The 19676-nt window shown below is 55.5% G+C and overlaps 1 protein-coding gene across 1 annotated transcript; it reads right to left on the reverse strand.

Annotated features, from left to right (window-relative positions):
* Positions 1 to 1949: 1949 nt before the first annotated feature.
* On the reverse strand, positions 1950 to 15855 carry LOC115609992. Its single transcript, XM_030490881.1, has 11 exons — positions 15632 to 15855; positions 14585 to 14675; positions 13438 to 13550; positions 11641 to 11824; positions 10909 to 11046; positions 10098 to 10184; positions 9387 to 9509; positions 4107 to 4292; positions 3760 to 3811; positions 3580 to 3634; positions 1950 to 3014 (listed from the first exon to the last, which is right to left on the reverse strand). The coding sequence occupies exons 1-11, from the start codon at positions 15772 to 15774 to the stop codon at positions 2063 to 2065; spliced, it is 2124 nt and encodes a 707-aa protein (XP_030346741.1). The 5' UTR covers positions 15775 to 15855; the 3' UTR covers positions 1950 to 2062.
* Between the last annotated feature and the right edge of the window lie 3821 nt (positions 15856 to 19676).

Raw genomic sequence — 19676 nt, forward strand, 5'->3', positions numbered from 1 at the left:
AGAAACCCTGTGGCTGTCAGCTTGACCATCTCCAGAGGGGCCAGAGGGACCACACCTCACAGGGAATCAACACTTTGGTGTCAGTCCCACTCCTGTTTCACAGCCCCATCCAAACCAAAAGTCAGCGAGAGGCCATCACGTCCCTCACTGCCACCCCAGCACTCCCACACCACACTATATTGTCCTACAGAAACACCTGAACACTACGGCGTCGATGGCTGCACGAGACAGCCCTGTCCTGCCCGCATCCCCCCATGCTTTTCCCACATGACATCCTTGTCTCTAAATTGGAGACAAAATTTGGTGGAGCACCCAGTGGATAAAGAATTGGCTGGATGGCCGCATGCTGAGAGTTGTGGTCAACGGCTCAGTGTCCAACTAAAGATGGGTAACGAGTGGTGTCCCTCAGGGGTCGCTGTTGGGACCGATCCCGTTCAACATCTTTGTTGGTGACATGGACAGTGGGATTGATGCACCCTCAGCAAGTTTGCCGACGACACCACGACACCAAGCTGTGTGGTTCGGTTGATACGCTGGAGGGAAGGGATGCCATCCAGAGTGTTATAAATTAGTCGAGTCCCAAATAGGATTTTTAGAATTTATTAAATAAATAAAGGCAAGCAAACAGCGCTGGGTGCGCCGGGAGTCTCTGCCCACCAAGGCGCACACCCCATAGTTCCCGCCCCTGGCTTATGTATCTTTCGGGGATAGGCGTGTCTCAAACTTTCCCGCTTCGGACTTTTCCCGCCTCGGCTAGCAGCGGCCTTCCAGGGGTAGGCGTGTCTCCAACTTTTTCCCGCCTCGGCTAGCAGCGACCTTCCAGGGATAGGCGTGTCCTCAACTTCTCCTGCTTCGGCTAGCAACAAAACCGGCCCGACCGGTTTCAGGCTGGTGTGCTGCAATGCCTGCCAAACGACCTTGCAAAAAAACCTTGCAAACATAGAAACTATATACATTACAGATGTCTTATCGCCATCTTAGCCCTCACACATTCCACTTTTATATGGTTAGGTTCCACAACATTCAACAACAGAACACGTTCCTAACCCCCTAAAAGCATTTAAGCAACCAGACAAGGAACAAAACACTTCTTTCAGCAATTGTGTGATTAACCAAGGAATTATTCCCTTATCCCTTTTTCCTTTTTACTGTGATGTCGACAGGGACATTTATCATATTCTTTTACACATACTAATCACTAAGATTTCCTATTTGTTGACACGAATCACTCCTATGTTCCTCACAAGAGGGACCTTGACACGCTTGTGAGGTGGGCTGATGCCAACCTTACGAAGTTTAACCAGGCCAAGTGTAAGGTCCTACACCTGGGTTGGGGCAATCCCAGGCACTGCTACAGGTTGGGCAGAGAAGAGATTCAGAGCAGCCCTGAGGAGAAGGACTTGGGGGTGTTGGTCAGCGAGAAACTGAACATGAACCAGATTCACAAGCAGCAGGTCAAAGGAGGCGATCCTGCCCCTCTACTCTGCTCTTGTGAGACCCCACTTGTGATACTGTGTGCAGATCTGGTGTCAACATAAGAAGGACACGGAAGTGTTGGAGCAGTGCCAGAGGAGGGCCACCAGGATGAGCAGGGGGCTGGAGCCCCTCCTGTAGGAAGACAGGCTGAGAAAGTTGGGGCTGTTCAGCCTGCAGAAGAGAAGCTGCGTGGAGACCTCATAGTAGTCTCCCAGTATCTGAAGGGGGCCTACAAGGATGCTGGAGACGGTCTCTTCATCAGGGACTGTAGCAACAGGACAAGGGGTAATGGGTTTAAACTTAAACAGGGCAAGTTATGGAAGAAGTTGTTCCCTGTGAGGGTGCTGAGGCCCTGGCACAAGTTGCCCAGAGAAGCTGTGGCTGCCCCATCCCTGACAGGGTTCAAGGCCAGGCTGGGCAGAGCCTTGGGCAACATGGTCTAGTGTGAGGCGTCCCTGTCCATGGCAGTGGGATTGGAACTGGATGATCTTAAGGTGCTTTCCAACTCTTAACTATTCTATGATTCTATGATTCTATGCTGTGCTCACCCTGCCCACGACAGTCCCACCTGCTGTCTCTGAGCTCCTCACACATTCATCGGCGTGACATCGAACTGCTCGACAGGCTGACACCGGAGCTTGGATGGCATCGCCTGCTCCCCATCTGTGGTGCCTGTGGGTGCCGAGCTCTCTGACTTGGCTGAAACGCTGCTCCGCACGCTCTTCTTCAGTTTGGCCCAGGGCTCCCTGAAGCATTGCACCCTGAGCCCCTGGTCCAGGCCCTTGTAGTCCACAGAGGGCAGGGGCTCCATGCCAGCTCTGTGCAGCCGGTCCAGGGCTGGAGGGGAGGGTGTCCATGCCCACGGAGGCTGGCACCATGTGGGGTCCACACTGGGGAGGTTGGCACTGCTGGTATTGCCCCCTTTGGTGTGCTTTGGAGCCCCTGTGTTCTGCCTGGCCGGTCTTGGGTGTGCTGCCGGTGTCCCCTGGTCGCTGAGGTCGAAGAATGATGCCTGCGAGTCCTCGCCATCCCCAGGGCTCCTGGGCAGAGGCTTGTGGCACTGGTCACAGCAGCCCTCACAAATGTCCCCTTCGGGGATCCAGTGGTTGATCTTCTCCACGTAGACCAGCTGCCCCCCGACAGCCAGCTCAATGCCCAGCCCCAGCTGCAGCTGTGGGTCCCCCCTGTGCATCACCAAATCCACGGTGACGAGGTTGGCAGCCAGTGTGGGCAGCTCCTGCTCTGCTGCAGGCTTGCTGTAGTGTGGGCAGCTGCTGGTGAGGCACTGATGGCACTTCAGGCAGACGAGATACTCCTTCCTTACGGCTTTCCGTGGCAGTGGGGCACCGCTATCCAGAATACTCTGCAGCTCACCCAGCAGGTCAAAGCAGATTTGGGTGAGGTTCAGGGACTCCACCAGGGATCTGGCAGTGGAGGGCTGGTTCCTGAGGAGCTCTGCACTCAGATTTCCACCTTCATCCATGGGACCTGTCCTGCCCTGGTGTCCCCTTGCAGAGGCGGCTTCCCCAGCGTGGGTTCTGTAGGGGGAAGAGTGGCTGGGCTGTGGGGACTGCTGTGGGACAGAACAGAGCCAGGGCCCTCTCTCTGCCTTCTCCTGAGGGGCTAGGTGAGCTTCCAGCTCCCTGGAGCCAGCTCTGGGGTGCTCTGTCTCAGGGGTTTCCTGGGGATGCTCAGGGCAAGCCCAGCTCTGCAGCATGAGGTGCAGAGTGAGGGGCCAGGCACCTTCCAGCCCGAGGAGAGCAGGGCCAGCCCAGGCCCAGGGCTGAGCACAGAGAGGGGCACAAGGGCCACCAGTGGGCTCTGCGGGACGGGGTGCAGTGGGTGCCAGCAGTGGGCACTGCCCTGGAGACCTGGCATCCCTGCAGGGCTTTGCCCTGGCCGCTCCCAAGCCACCAGCCCCTTCCCTTGCTCCCCAAGCCCTTCCCTTCCTCGACTTCCTCAGGGGGAAGTCTGTGCCGGATCCTGCTCTTGCCCACCCGAGGTCTCCCCTGGCAACTGCAGGGTCAGAGGGACCCACATGTGGGGTTCCCAGCCAGGGGTCCGGTGTGGGGATGCCCCCCTGCAGGGAAGGGCTCTGCTTACTTAGCCTTCAGGTTCTCCTTAGACTTCTTGGTGCCATCCCACATGATGAAGGCTCCTGGGAAAGGAGGCGGCAGAGGGAGAATGAGCAAGGGCAGCCATTGCGGAGGCTCTCGGTGCAATGGTATCTCTCGGTTGGGAGCCGCTGCAGAGCCAGCGCGACTCTGGGACGGGGCTGCTCACCTATTGGGTTCTTCCTCCAGCTTTTCCAACTCCACTTTCTGGCAAAGGTCTCCTGCTTCCAGAAAAAATGCCTGGGTCAGTGTGGGGTGTCTCTGCTCAGCCAGGAGGGCCCCTGCAAACAGGGACCCTGGGAGGGGTAACCAGAGTCATGGATGCAGGGGTGTCCCTGGCCACAAGCCTGGTGCCCGAGCAGAACCATCTTGCTGGCTCCAGAGCAGGGGCCTGGTTTGGGTGGGCAACAGCCACTGTTCACTGCTCCCTCCCAAAATGGGGCCCTCCCCAGCACCCCTGTCCCGGGCTAACCCTGCCCTTGGAGGGCTTGGGGTGATGCCAGGATGGACACCTACCTTGTCCTTGCACTTGGGCCAACAGGACATGAGGATGCTGACACACACTACGGCCAACAAGCCGGGGGCACAGGGCAGCACGAGCGTGCAGAGGGCCCAAAGGCTCAGGGTTGCCATCAAGACCAGTAACACCAACTTCCACTCCTCCATCGTGAACAGGGAGTCCCAGCATCTGCTCCAGAAGCTCTACACGACAAGGGGATGTGCAAAGGGGTCAATCAGGGGGGCCAGCCAGACCCCCCGAGGGGAGGAGAGGTTGGGGTGACACCGAAGCACACCGCTTCTACCTGCTTGCGTTCTTTTCCTGCCATCTCTCACAGTGTCCAGTTGCTCGCTGGCTCATACACTGTCAAAGGGCCACCTGAGTCTCCAGGTGTCAAAGTGACACCCCGGTCTCCCCAAAACCTGCTACAGTGCGTGCCATGTTTGTGATGCAACGTGACATCATGCATGGCTGTCACAGAGACCCAGGGCTGAGCTGGCCAGGGCATCATGAAGCCACCGGGGAGCAGGCACCCCAGAGAGCCCCTGCCCCAGGGTCTGGGGAGGCATAGCCCAGGGCTTGTGGGGAGCAGGCTGGGATGGTCTCTCTGGGCCACCCACCTCCACCCCAATGCCATCCCCTCGACTCCCATCCGAAGGGTTCTCGCTGGCCAGGGGCACCTGAAGGTAAGCATGGGAGATGGTTAGGCCAACTCAACTCAAGGGTTTCTCAACGCAATTCCCACCCCACTTAGGAGCTGTCACAGTGACTTTTCTTGGCAGTGCTCCCCGTGCTTCCATTGCCATGGCATGGAAGAGCACATGGTCCTTCAGCCAGACATAGGGTGGCAGTGGCTGGTCCCCTCCCGTGGTGCTAGTGGGTGTCACGGAACCAATAAATTGAGATCAAACAAAACAGTGAACCATAGGTCATTCAGGCCTCTAACTCCTTTGTGTGGGGCCTGAGGGACATCCTGGCAGCCCTGGCAACAGCCCCCATTCCTAACCTCCTCTTGTCTCCATGACAACTGCAGATACAAAATACCATGGCAACCCCATGGCAACAGCACAAGCAATGCCACCAGTTCCCACAGCCCGGAGGCGGGCGGATTCCCGGCCATGCTGAAGCTCTAGATCTCTTTCTCTGCGCTTCATGGCCACCACCCTTCCAACCCTGCAGTGGTGACCACCCGTAGCTCTGGGTGGAGGAGAAGGGTTGTCCTGCTGCCCCGAGGTGGCCAGATATGGTCATCTCAGCCTCATCCATCACCCTCACGGAGCAGGTCCCCCTCCCTGGCACAGTCCTGCCTTTCCAGGACTGCGTCTGCTGCTTCACATCCAACGTGGACCCCAGGGAGTCTCTTTTAGAGGGCATTTATTTTCCCTGGGACAGGAACCTGACGGAACCAAAAAGCATCCTCCAAAGGGGGGTGATGGGGAAGGTCTTTGGGGCTGCTCCAAGCCCCTGGCAGGATCTTAGCTCTGCTGGGCTGAGTGAACCCATCGTGGCTGGACTGAGGCACCAGGAGGGGGATGGCTGGTCTGGGTGAGGGAGGACAGCCCAGGGTCTGTGGGCATGGCCTGAGTTGGGGTCAATGAGCAGGGATATGTCAGTAGATAATTTGTTGAAGACCATATGGGCTTCCGGGATAGCGGAGCTGGCCCTCCGCACTGCCTGTGTGGCCCCTTTGGATGTGTCAGAGGTGGAAAAGCTCCAGGACACAGTGGGACATGCAGTCACCTCACCAGGGACCGTCAGATGGCGGAAGAACTTCAAATACATCACCATTCCAGGTGCTTTCCTGCTAACCCTCATGCCCTGATTCCCCATCCCCTTCCAACACTGAGGGCCTGACCTTACCACTCATGAGGGCTGAGGAGAGCTGGGATGCTGGCAGGGAGCACCTGCCCTGTGGACCCCCCGTGCTCACATGGGCAGCAATATTCCCATCAGCCTTGGCTCCTACTGACAGCTCCTGAAAGAACACCTGAGAACCATGAACCTTGCCCTGGCACCCTGCGCTGCATTGGCCTGTGGTCTCCCCATCGCTGCCCATAGCAGACTCACACCCCTGGCTCCTGCTCTTTTCGGGGTTTTGGGGCCTGAGCCATGTGGGTAAAGGATTATTCATCCCCTATAAGATTGATAAGGAAACGAGATTGATAATCATAGAATCACAGGATGGTTTGTGTTGGAAGGGACCTTAAACATCATCCAGCTCCAACCCCCTGCCACAGGCAGGGACACCTTCCACTAGAGCAGGTTGCTCCAAGCCCTGTCCAACCTGGCCTTGAACACTGCCAGGGATGGGGCAGCCACAGCTTCTCTGGGCACGCAGTTCCAATGAAAACTTGTTCCATTTACTAAAGTAAATAATGCTGCTTGGCTGGAACATGTTATAAGCTGTGGGGGCCAGGGGGAGCCTCACGCTCCTTGGGGTGCTGCAGGGGGGACAGAGGGTATTTCTCCAGCTCAGGTTGCCGGCCTCAAGATGGCAGCAATAACCTGCAGCATCCCTCTACCTGCTTGGAGTGAGTGGGGACCGCTCCATCCAACCCTCCTGGCTCGAAGGACACCCTCAGCCTCCTCTGCTGGCATCATCTCCCCACTTCTTCAATGTGACTCCTGCATGACAAAACTTCCTCTGCTCCTTCTTGGTGCTCCCAAACATCTGCTGGTGGCTCCGGAGCTGCAGCGGGTGTCCTCCTCCATCTCCATCTCCCCGATCCTCCAGCCCCGGCCCTGCTCCCTGGCAAAAGTAAGTTGGTGCTTTTCTCCCTCGAGCAGCCCCACACTGGGATGCTCGAAGCCGTTCCCGAAGCACCGCTCCCTAGTGATGGGAGAGGTGCTATTAATAAATCCCGTCAGATTTTATCGCTTCTCTCTGTGCCAATGAAGAGGGTGGTTTATGGAAGGGGGGAGGCAGAGGGAAACCTGTTTCTCTCGAGCGTTTCATAGCTACGAGCTCACCCTCAGTGCAGGAGCATGGGATGGCTCAGCAGACTGTTCAGCCAGCTTTCCTGTAAGTCACAGGGCTGTATCTGCTGGGGGCTCTGGGGTGGCTCTTGTGTTGGTTTTTGGCAGGGATTAGCAGGGGAGAAAGGTTTCCCTGCTCCCTGGGGCTGTGCTGGCCAGGGCATGGAAATCTCTCTCAGCTTCCCAGCACCTTGTTTGCTTGACAGCTGACGGAAAGGAAGAGCTGCTTTGTGGGATGATTGCCCCAGTCTCCTGGCGCTGCTGCTCTGGGCTGGGAGGTATCACACCCTGCCAGTGAACCTCTCTCTCAGCTCTACGGGTCACTTTGAAACGAGCTCAGGGGACACAGTGGCATCAGGCGCAGGCAGAACGACTGCATGAATGGGTGAGAGCTGGTGTAGTTTAATTCATTAGTGTGTTTTCCACGTGCAAAAGGAGGCGGAAGTCTGATACTGAAAAAAATCTCATAATACAGTGTTTTACTGAGGAGCCTATAAAGACCTCTTCCGTGATAGGAATTGATTAGAATGAAGCTCCTGCATGCCCGTAAATTACAGCATCAGCTACAGGCTTGGTTGTGCACAGCAAACTGCACAGCAAAGAGACCCAACGGGGTCTCCATCAGGGGCTTGGGCTTGCTCTAGGCCCAGGGGGATCTCTGGGGGCAGACGAAGAGTCCTGAGCTGTAGGCTAGAAGCAGGGAAGACACTGGTACCTGAGTTAGCTGGCTTGGAGCTCTCCTGGGTAGCCCTACTTACAACAGGCAGTGTACAAACAACCCGAGAAGACACTCAGAAGCAGTCCCACCCGGCTAGGATCAAAGCTTGACTGAAGAAAAGACGGAGGTAAATCCCAGCAGGGCCAAGGGACCTCCTCCTTATAGCAGATGGAGGAAAGCCATGGCCCAACCCCCAGATTTAAAATGCTGATTCCCATCTAGTGAAACTGGGGAGTACTCAATAACCCTCAAACCACAGACTTCACTGTTAGGTCTTGGCTAAGCTCCTGATTCAGAGAGACCTCAGAATAATGATACCACAGGTTAGTCAGGAAAATAGGTACTTCCAAATTCTCTTTTCTTCTGAAGGGAATCAGGAGGACCTGTAGCTCCTCCCTCTGCCCCAAAGAAGGAAAACTTCACCAAATCAGTCCCAGCAGAAGTTGATTTAAGCTGTTCCTAAAGCCATGTATCACAGAGCAGCAAACCAAGGGCACAGTCACTCCAGCTAACCAAGTCCTTGCCGCTTTCCTAGCTTGAAATTTCAACGCAAAATCTGAATGCCAATTTAAATCTTTCCTGCCAAAACTCAACCCCATGACTTTTTCTTGCATTTACAGAGGACACATATCTGTAGATATCTCCCTACAGAACTCTCTTTCCCAGTCTAAGCAGCCCCAGCCTTTCAACTTTTTCTTAGGGGCCATTTGTCTGCTTGGTCTGTTCTAGACTCTCTCCCCTGTTCCCAAGCATGTTGTCAAACCTGGGCAAGGACACACAGATATAGAGAAGAATAATTCCCTCCCCTGCCTTACAAATAAACCCTCCCACAAGTACAGGTGCCTTTTTCAACAGCTCCCCATTGCTGTCTGTGAACCTTGATCTCCAGCACACTGCTGGTTACATGCTCAGGGTCACCTCCCAGGTTATCAATATGAAGGTGAAGAAACCACAGTCAGGACTGTCCCCCTGGACACGCCCTTTCAGGCTGACAGGGACCTTGCAACAGTAATATTTCACCTGCAGTCGTGCAAAACCTTCTAGACGTCAACCCTTGCTTGTATTTCCCTAGGCTTCCTAGGAGGACTGTGCTCTTCCACAGCATGCCCTCCTACCTGAGTAAGGGCAAACTCATGACAGTTCTCACACCACGGAGGCTTCGTGGGCATTAGAGAAATCATTGGTCTATGGCTAGATGTCAGAGGAAAAAGCTCACACCTCCTAGGCCAAGACCCTGACAAAGGAGGAAATTGGGCTGATCTGAAATGATGTGGTGTCAGGACAGTCACACAATTTGATCTTCCTCTCAATCATGATGTCAGAAGTAGCAAACCCCTTGACTTTCCCAGGTGTTTTATACAACCTAGAGCTACTGTTCAGGTGCTACAGACCTCTGAGAGCAAGGGCAGAAAGACACTGAAGTATAGGATCCATGGAGAGAACAGCAGCTCCATCGCCCTGTTGACACAGGGCTGGACTGCACGCTGAAGAGCTGAGGTGACCACATACCAGCTGCAGCTTTCATACCAGAGCCAGCTACACACAGAAAAGCCCAGGGAGATCTGATCCACTGCCACATGGCACACGCCAGCCTCTTCTGTACCTCTACATCATTCTCCAGCTGCATCTTCATGTTGTTGTACTCCTCCTCATCCTGCACCCGCAGCTGGCTCAGCTCTTTCTCAAACTCTTCCACCTTCCTCATGCGGGCACGGAGGTATTCCATCTATGGGCAAAAGGAGAATGTTGTTTATCAATGGTGACAGCTTCCTCCTGTGATCACAATTCCTTTGGCTAGCCCAAAGCAAGGTCATGCATGGAGAATTCCCCTACAGAGCAGGCTGAAAATATCCCTCTTTGCCCCCCATACTCCCAAGGGACCAGCTGCCTTCATATGGGGAGTGGCTGAGGGAACTGGGGTTGTTCAGCCTGGAGAAAAGGAGGCTTGGGGAGGCCTTATCACTCTCTACAACTACCTGACAGAAGGTTGTACTGAGGTGGGGTGGTCTCTAGTAACAAGTAACAAGCTACAGGACATGAGGAAATGGCCTGAAGTTGCAGCAGGGGAGGGTTTATATTAGATATTAGGAACAATTTCTTCCCTGAAAGGGTTGTCAAGCACTGGAACAGGCTGCCCAGGGCAGTGGTGGAGTCACCATCCCTGCAGGGGTTTAAAAGATGTGTAGATGTGGCACTCAAGAACGTGGTTTAGTGGTGGATTTGGCAGTGCGGGGTCAACATTTGGGCTCAATGACCTTAAAAGTGTTTTCCAACCTAAACTATTCAATGATTCTAAATCTCACATGGACCTTACCTCCTGTGCGTTGTGGGCCTGGATGGCTTCCTCCCACTTCTTCCTGTTGCTGTCCAGCAGTTCTCGCCGTTCCTCCTCAAAAGCTTTCTGTGGAGAAGACAGAGCCCTTCACCATCATGTAGACACCACTCGTTGCCAACTTACACTAATCCAAGCCAGCAGCTTCCAGGAGAGGATTTGCTGCAGATTGGTGCCGCTGTCTGATGAACAAACACTGGCCTGATCTCTCCGTAACAGGAGACCTCCCCCTGCAAACCCAAGAGGACTGCTGCTATCACCCATCCAGAGCTGGGAGGGATGCTCTGGGTGGTGGGTAGCAATGTGAGCTCACTGGAAATCATTGCTTGGTAATTAGCAGTGGAGCTGGATCAGACAGCCACTTGATTTCACCTTACAAGACATTAAATGGAGAGGGATGCCCTCATTCAGCAACAAATGCAGGTTTGAACCGTGAGCTGGGACTTTGTGCTCTGCAGAAGGTAAGGCTAAAGAACCACAGTAGTCCTTTCTGGCTTTTAGAGACATGAATAACCAGCCATCAAGCAGCAACAGTTTTCACACATCACTGAGTTGCTCTGCACTGAACCACAGTCATTCACAGCACGGTATAAACCAGCCCCTCGGCACTCAATGCCATTCAGTGCTCTTGCTTGGCTGGATTTTAGCCTCATTCATCATCAGCCATGCTGCTCTGGGCAGTAGTCAACCCAGCCAGTGCAATGAGCCTGAGGTCTTTTTGACATAGATATGGAGAAGCAAGTGGCTGCAGGTTTTCTTGTTGGACTCTTCCTCCACCGTATGAACTGGCTACCTCAATCTGTAGGACGTTATGACGGTAAGTTTTCAGCATGGTCCTGATCTGTTCCTCCATTCTCTCCAACAGCAGGTGAATATCATCCGACTGCTTCTTAATGGCCTGCACGTATTGCTCATCTTTGTTTTTCAGCTCCTGGAGGAGGAGAGCAGATGCTGAAATCAAAGAGAAGTATTTGACCAGGAACCCTCAGGGGCTAACTGAAAGGGTAGGACCCACATCACCCTACCCTACCAGGTAGGGTAGGACTCCGTCTTTTCTAAAGAAGAGGTAGTTAGGAGAGAAGGCGGGAGGAGAGACAGATCACCACCGCCAGAGGTCCAGGTGAGATGGAGTGGGAGGTGACAGGCCTGCAGACGCACGACTCCTTCTTCGAAGGCAAGAGAACCCACTGTGGAACCTCTTCTTCCCTCTACAAAAACACTCCCTCTCTCTGCTCATGTGCCTTTTAATTTTATTGTGTAATTTGGGCTCTGCCAGCTTGCCTTATTGCTGCCAGCGCCCTGTGTGTCTGTCCCTGTACACTGCACCTTGCTAGAGCACCCATATCAGGATACTGGCACTGCAGCTCCTGGCACAGTTTTGGCCCAAAGCAACTGACACTGCACAGACCCCAGCCATGTACTGGTGGATTGAAAATCCAGACAGCAGGATGCTTTAGAACAGTATCCTCCAGACCTTGAAACCACCCAAACCTTGCCAGCTGTTCCTGCCTGGTCCCCACACTACCTGCTGCAGTTCACTGATGAGCTTGTTCTTCTGCTCCAGAAGCAGCGTGCACAGTTGCTGCTGTTGGTTCAGCAGCTGCCACAGATCCTGTGGGATCGTCATGTCCTTGGCCAAGGCCCACTTGGAGGTGATCTCCACAAACTTCTGTGTGCTAGACTTGGCTTCATTCTCCAGCTTCTGCACCCTGCAGGTTAATAAGGAGCACATGGCAAATGGGGAGCTGGGACAGGGCAGCAAGTGCTTAAGACATGGTTTGGTGGCCCAGCCTGCAGGAGCACTTTCCTGCATAACCCAGTTTGAATTCAGAGTTGCCTCAAGACATCAGTGGAACAGCAGCTTTCTTGTAAGCGCTTGTTAGAGCATTGGATAAGGGCAGAGCTGGGATCCTGCAGGCCCTTCTCTTCAGACAGGCATTTCCCCAGCTCTGCCCTTACCCAGAGGAGAAAAGGCTGAGGATGCTCAGGCAGCAGTCAGCTTTAGAAGGAGCACTAGCCCTTCTGCCAAGCAAGCTGTCCCTAGGCGAGAGGAGATGGACAAGCAGTGCCAAACAGCCTCCCAGCTACATCTAGACTTGGTAGTCAAACTGCCCAGAGACCATACTCCAGCTAAAGCCAAATGGCACTGAACAGCCAACATCCATACTACAAAGCTCATTCCTCTTTCAGAGACACCATTCAACGTGCTCTTGGAATGGCCCCTGGCTCAGGCTGAGCAGCGGCCACCACCTTTGTCACCCCCAAACCTGCTCTACGGCCAGTTCCTGGGCACAGCACCTGCTTCTTTAATGAGATTCCCACAAGGAAGCGCACTGAGCAAGCGACGTGCATCCTGCTATAGCCAGCCTCCCAGAAACTGTTCCTACAGTGCCCTCCAAAGGCAGCGGGAAGGAGGACTCAGTGTTTCCTAGCTGATCGAGTCCGGGGGACAGGGCTGAAAGAGCCCGTCCCTTGGAGGCTGCCCGGCTCCTCTGGTGAAGCAGGACAGGTTTGCCCAGGAAGGCACACAGGGGGGATCAGAGGATAATCGAGGCTGGAAGGGCTTCGGGAAATCGCCACCTCCCGGTCACAGCAGGATTAACTTCAATGTCAGAGCAGGCTGTGCAGGGCCTTGTCCAGGCATGTACTGAGTATCTGCAAGGAGGAAGATCTCTACAGTATCAGGGGCCCCTGGCCCAGCATCTGACCACTCTCACTGCAAAGACCTTAATATCCAATTCATCAAATGAGCACAGCCTCACATTCTTCCGCCTCCTCACACATGTCCTGACGTGGCTGTCCCAGCGCATTCCCTTGCTATAGCTAATGACTATCCCTACCTCCATGATTGGAGGGCAGCCTCTGGAAAAAGGCCACCTCTTAGCACACAGTAGCACATTCTCCACCATGGCATCACCTCCAGGCTCAGGAGACCTGCTTAGCAAGGCACAGATGTGCATATGCTTCTGGAGCAAGGAAGGCCACAAGTATAGATGGTAAAAGCTCCTGGTGTGAAAAGTTGAGAACCACCTGTGTTTCTCCAGCTCTGGAGCTGAAGATGTGATGGGTTTGGAGGACATCAGTAACCAGGCATCCATAGTACTGCAATGCCAGCTGGGGAAGCCACCAGCCTTGACCTGCAGAGCTCTGTAAAGATCCCGCCGTGGCAGGTAGGACCTGGAGGCTCTTTGCCTCAATTTTCCTTCTGAACATAAACTCAGTTTAGCCCTGATTGCTGAGCATTCCCGGATGACCAAGAAAGCTGCACCAACATCTGCACTGCTCCTTCCCGGCATCGCAGACCCACCACACAGTCTCTTACCTCTGCAGCTTCAGCTCTGCATTCTCTGCCCTCCTCTGTGTCTCCCTCAAGTCAGCAGCCACCTGGATGCTTGTCACCATCTGCGTGCCCTCAAATTGCAGCTTGGCCAGCCTCTGTGAAGCAGGTGGTACACATCTCACACACAGGGACCTGAGCTCTGGAAAAGGGATACTGGGGGAACTCTTTCTATGCCCACCCAGGGTCTGCCTCCTGTCCCCATGCTGAGGTGTCTGTGTGGACCCATAAGTCCTGTTTTCTCATGCTATGGCAGTAGTGATGAACACCACAAGGACCTGCTGGAGCGAGCCCAGAGGAGGCCACAAAGACGCTTCGAGGGCTGGAGCACCTCTGCTGTGGAGACAGGCTGAGAGAGCTGGGCTTGTTCAGCCTGGAGAACAGAAGGCTCCTTAAGGAGAGACCTTAGAGCAGCTTCCAGTGCCTAAAGGGGGCAACAAGAAAGCTGGAGAGGGGCTTCTGACAAGGGCCTGTAGGGACAGGACAAGGGGGAATGGCTTTAAACTGACAGAAGGGAGATTGAGATCAGATTTTAGGCAGAAGTTGTTCCCTGTGAGGGTGCTGAGGCCCTGGCACAGGGTGCCCAGAGAAGCTGTGGCTGCCCCATCCCTGGCAGTGTTCAAGGCCAGGTTGGACACAGGGGCTTGGAGCAACCTGCTCTAGTGGAAGGTGTCCCTGCCCGTGGCAAGGGCTTGGAACTGGGTGAACTTTAAGGCCTCTTCCAACCCAAACCAGTCTGTGATTCTGCGACTTCAATGCATGGGTTCTCTCTCTCCTGCAAAGCCTTCCAGGCCATCACCACAAAGAGGAATGTGCTCAGAGCACCTTCTTGTTTTCCTTCCCTTGCATGTGCAGATGGGGCAGGGGGGTTGGTTTGGGGTTTGGATGCACGGTGCCAGTCCCAGATCATTCCAATATATGGACTGTTTGTCACAGGGAAATTGTGACCCCAGGATTCAGCCCAAGAATCACCCTCCACCCAGTCCTGAGGAGTTTCTTTCCCTGCTTCTTCTCACATTCTCACATAAATGCTGCTGTGTGACTCTGAGCAGCACACAAAGCTAAAAGCAGGGTAAAGCCAAATTTCTAGAGGTCAGGGACCCAAGAAGACCTTCCTGTCCTACTGCCCCACCTGCCGGCTCTCCTCAATCTGCTGGTGGCTCTTTCTCTGCTCTTCCTCCTCCTCTACTACCTTCGGCTCCGCCTCTTCTCCAAGGGCCTCCCTGGGCAGAAAAGGGAAAAAGACAGGACATTTTAAAATAGAACCATCTTCCTAATGCTCGGAGTTGGCCTTGGACCTGGAATCCCAGCCCAGACAGCATGGTTCAGTGCAGATTTAGTCCCAGGCCAGGATGCCCCCACAGATGCAGAAAGGAGATGCAAAAGGCAGCTCCCTGAGGGAAAACAGGGCCTGTGCTTCCCTTTCTGGAGCTGGGAGGGGAGCCTGGGGCTGGCTACTGCTACAGCACAGGGCTGGGGGGCTCTGCTTGACCCTTTTTGCTTCCCAGAGGGAGGAAAGCAGGGGGCAGAGACCGCCTGGGGGGTGCTGAGGTGAGAGGAGTGGCCCTTGCTTGGCCATGAAGACAGCCAGCTTCCATCTGGTGCCACTTCAGTGCTGGCACCGATCCCATGCTAGATCCTTGGGCTCACTATTACCTTTAAGAAAGGCTCTGGGACCAGGAAGGGGAAAATGAGCCTGTTGGGGTGGGATTGGATGTCAGCATCCTAGGTCCATTTTGGCCCCATGGGTTGGTAGCAGGGTCGGCGGGCACCTTGCTCTAGTTCACTCTTAGGTTGGGGAGGAGATGCTGGGTTCAGTCCTGGTTTGGGGAAAGGTGTGCCTCACTGCTGGTGAGTCCCAGTATTGGCAACAACATCAGCCTGATCCCGGACGCCATGGGTCTGGTGCTGATTTGCCCAGAGGGTCCATGGCAGGGCAGCATCTTGGGGTATCGCTGCCCTAGAGCTGGGCAGGGGACACCACAGGGATATCCATGACTTTGGGCTGAGCTGGGATTGGAGGGGTGGCCCCTGCCCTCCTGCCACTTGGCAGGGCATGGGCAATGCCTCCGACTGGTTCAGGATGGTCCCTGACCCCAGGCCAGTTTGGGGAGAGATGCTGTGACCTGTGAGGGCTGGTAAGGACAGCGGGGGGGAGCAGACGCGCCCCGTTTCTCACCGGCGCTTGGCATCGAGGCGGGCGGCGATGCGGCGCTGGCGGGCGGCGATGCGCTCCTCGGGACCAGGGCCGGGGTCGCTGGGGTCCTGCCCCGGGTCCCGCCGCCCCGGGGCCGCAGCCTCCGCGTCCGCCCCGCGCTCCATCCCGCACCGCCGGGCCCGGCAGCGCCCGCCACGCACCGCGTCCCCCCGTCGCCAGGCAACGCCCGCCCCGCGCGTGCGCGCCCTCCCCGCGCGTGCGCACCCGCACCGCACCGCACCGCTCCCCACCGCCCAGCGGCCGTTCCCGCCCATGCGCGCTGCGGCCGTGGCGCTGGGGAGGCGGGAATGGCGCTGAGGGGAGGTAGCGAGTGTCAGGGGCAGGCGGTGGGTGTCGGGGGCAGGTAAAGGGTGTCGGGGGCAGGCAACGGGTGTCAGGGGCAGGCAATGGGTCTCAGGGAGCAGGTAACGGCTCTCATGGGGCAGTTATCACTGCTGGAAAGTGGCCTCCGGGGCACCCAGAGACCCCGCCGCGGTCCTGTGCGCCCTGCGCCGCGCTGCCGGGTGGGCAGAGCCCCCGTCGGTCAGCACAGCGCCTCTGACAGCACCCACCCTCAGGGGCACCAGTGCCTTTGGAGACCTGTGCGGCGATCCTCACAGCTTGCCCAAAATATGGAATAAGGCTCAAGGCCAACCACACGAATCAAACCCATGCCCGGCGTATAAACTAAGGCAGGGCTCATTGGAGTATCTGGCACACTGAGTACGTTGGGCCCTTGAAGCCATCCGGAGAGAAATAGTATGTCTTGATAGAAGTAGTGTTGGGATTGTCTACGGCTACAGCTGTCAGTGCCGCCACCAGAGATGTCGAGGCGTTATGAGAATGGGTTGGTGATTTCCCCGTGCCCAGAGGCCCTGGGTGACGATCCCCAGAAGAGCCCAGAGGGCCCCATGGCTGGTGGAGGGCATTTGGACTGGGAAAATAGGGGTTCCCTGGGCTCTCCTAGCAGCCTTTCAGCATCCTTGAGGGACATCTCCTCCCTGCTGCTGCTGGGCCTTCTCTTGCATTCCTCCTCCATGGGTCCCACTCATGGCTTTAGTCCCAGAGAAATGGGGCTGGAATATGGCATCAATCCCAAGGCTGTGCATCCCACACTGGGGCTGGCAGAAGTGCCCAGCCAGCTACTGTGGGGCTCTCAGGATGCAAGTCTTGGAGCCCAGAAATGAGGAGGAAGCAGGGATCTGGGGACACATGCCAGCCGCTTCCAGGGTGGGGACGAGGCACAGAGCAGCCCCAATGCCTGTGTCCCCCTGCCAGCACTGTCCCTGACATCCTTGTAGCCCTGGAGGTCATTGCCTGCCTGTTCAATAAATAAGGAGCTCTCAGACATGTTTTAAGGATGTTACTATTTTATTATGGTAAAGGCCTGGTTTCACCATGAGTTCTCCACCTAGGTCTCGCATTCCTGAGGAGAGCACTCACAGCTGCTCTTTGGGGATCTTTGCTGCTGGAGGCCTCCAGAGGTGGCCATCCCAGCAGAGCACAGGGCGCTTGAGGACTCCTCTCGTCCTTGGTCCTGTGGCTGCACAGGGAACAAACCAGCCTGGACTCTGCCTTCCCCTCTGTGCAGGATGGGGGCAGGCAGACAGCAAGGTCTTGCAGTCACTGGTGGTGCTGGTGGCACAGGCAGGATGGACACCTCTTGGACCTGACCCAGGCTGTCCGTGTCAGGGGGTCTGAAATAGGCCAGCAGGTCCTGGGCTTCCTCGCTGAGGTCCACCATCTGCCTGGCCCCAGGACAGGCACGTGCCCACATGCACCTCACCTGACCCTTCCGCAGGTCTTGGGCAGCCACTGCTGGAACTCAGGGCTGCTTCGAGCAGGGAAGACACAGTGACTTCCCTGTTACCTGTTAGATGCACTACGGGGGTGGCCCAGGAGGGCCATGTCTCTTCTTGGCTACTGTAGAAGAGAGGAGGGAGGTGAGGAGGGACACCAGGGCTCCATTTGTCCCCCAGCAGGACCCCCGGGGTAGGGAGGCTCCACAGAGCCCCAGACTGGGGGCAGAGGGGGCCCTGAGCTGCAAACGGGGGCTCTGAGCAAAGGGGCTATGCTTGAGCTGTGGCACAGGCATCTCCTAGGCTTCCCTGGCATTAACCCGCAAGCCCCGCAAGCCCTGCAGGATTCCTCCTTCCTTGGCCTCTTCTGCAGATCAAGGCTCTGCGCCTCCTCCTGGATCTGTGCCGGATCCCACCACTCCATGTGCTTTCCCTCCCAGCAGCACTGTGTGTGCACGGGAAGCACTGGCTCCAGGCACAAGGCCAGCCGAGGACGTTGATGGTCACCTGGCTCAGTGCACGCAGAAACCCTGTGGCTGTCAGCTTGACCATCTCCAGAGGGGCCAGAGGGACCACACCTCACAGGGAATCAACACTTTGGTGTCAGTCCCACTCCTGTTTCACAGCCCCATCCAAACCAAAAGTCAGCGAGAGGCCATCACGTCCCTCACTGCCACCCCAGCACTCCCACACCACACTATATTGTCCTACAGAAACACCTGAACACTACGGCGTCGATGGCTGCACGAGACAGCCCTGTCCTGCCCGCATCCCCCCATGCTTTTCCCACATGACATCCTTGTCTCTAAATTGGAGACAAAATTTGGTGGAGCACCCAGTGGATAAAGAATTGGCTGGATGGCCGCATGCTGAGAGTTGTGGTCAACGGCTCAGTGTCCAACTAAAGATGGGTAACGAGTGGTGTCCCTCAGGGGTCGCTGTTGGGACCGATCCCGTTCAACATCTTTGTTGGTGACATGGACAGTGGGATTGATGCACCCTCAGCAAGTTTGCCGACGACACCACGACACCAAGCTGTGTGGTTCGGTTGATACGCTGGAGGGAAGGGATGCCATCCAGAGTGTTATAAATTAGTCGAGTCCCAAATAGGATTTTTAGAATTTATTAAATAAATAAAGGCAAGCAAACAGCGCTGGGTGCGCCGGGAGTCTCTGCCCACCAAGGCGCACACCCCATAGTTCCCGCCCCTGGCTTATGTATCTTTCGGGGATAGGCGTGTCTCAAACTTTCCCGCTTCGGACTTTTCCCGCCTCGGCTAGCAGCGGCCTTCCAGGGGTAGGCGTGTCTCCAACTTTTTCCCGCCTCGGCTAGCAGCGACCTTCCAGGGATAGGCGTGTCCTCAACTTCTCCTGCTTCGGCTAGCAACAAAACCGGCCCGACCGGTTTCAGGCTGGTGTGCTGCAATGCCTGCCAAACGACCTTGCAAAAAAACCTTGCAAACATAGAAACTATATACATTACAGATGTCTTATCGCCATCTTAGCCCTCACACATTCCACTTTTATATGGTTAGGTTCCACAACATTCAACAACAGAACACGTTCCTAACCCCCTAAAAGCATTTAAGCAACCAGACAAGGAACAAAACACTTCTTTCAGCAATTGTGTGATTAACCAAGGAATTATTCCCTTATCCCTTTTTCCTTTTTACTGTGATGTCGACAGGGACATTTATCATATTCTTTTACACATACTAATCACTAAGATTTCCTATTTGTTGACACGAATCACTCCTATGTTCCTCACAAGAGGGACCTTGACACGCTTGTGAGGTGGGCTGATGCCAACCTTACGAAGTTTAACCAGGCCAAGTGTAAGGTCCTACACCTGGGTTGGGGCAATCCCAGGCACTGCTACAGGTTGGGCAGAGAAGAGATTCAGAGCAGTCCTGAGGAGAAGGACTTGGGGGTGTTGGTCAGCGAGAAACTGAACATGAACCAGATTCACAAGCAGCAGGTCAAAGGAGGCGATCCTGCCCCTCTACTCTGCTCTTGTGAGACCCCACTTGTGATACTGTGTGCAGATCTGGTGTCAACATAAGAAGGACACGGAAGTGTTGGAGCAGTGCCAGAGGAGGGCCACCAGGATGAGCAGGGGGCTGGAGCCCCTCCTGTAGGAAGACAGGCTGAGAAAGTTGGGGCTGTTCAGCCTGCAGAAGAGAAGCTGCGTGGAGACCTCATAGTAGTCTCCCAGTATCTGAAGGGGGC

Source organism: Strigops habroptila, chromosome 6 (genome assembly GCF_004027225.2).
Source record: "Strigops habroptila isolate Jane chromosome 6, bStrHab1.2.pri, whole genome shotgun sequence".
NCBI lineage: Eukaryota > Metazoa > Chordata > Aves > Psittaciformes > Psittacidae > Strigops > Strigops habroptila.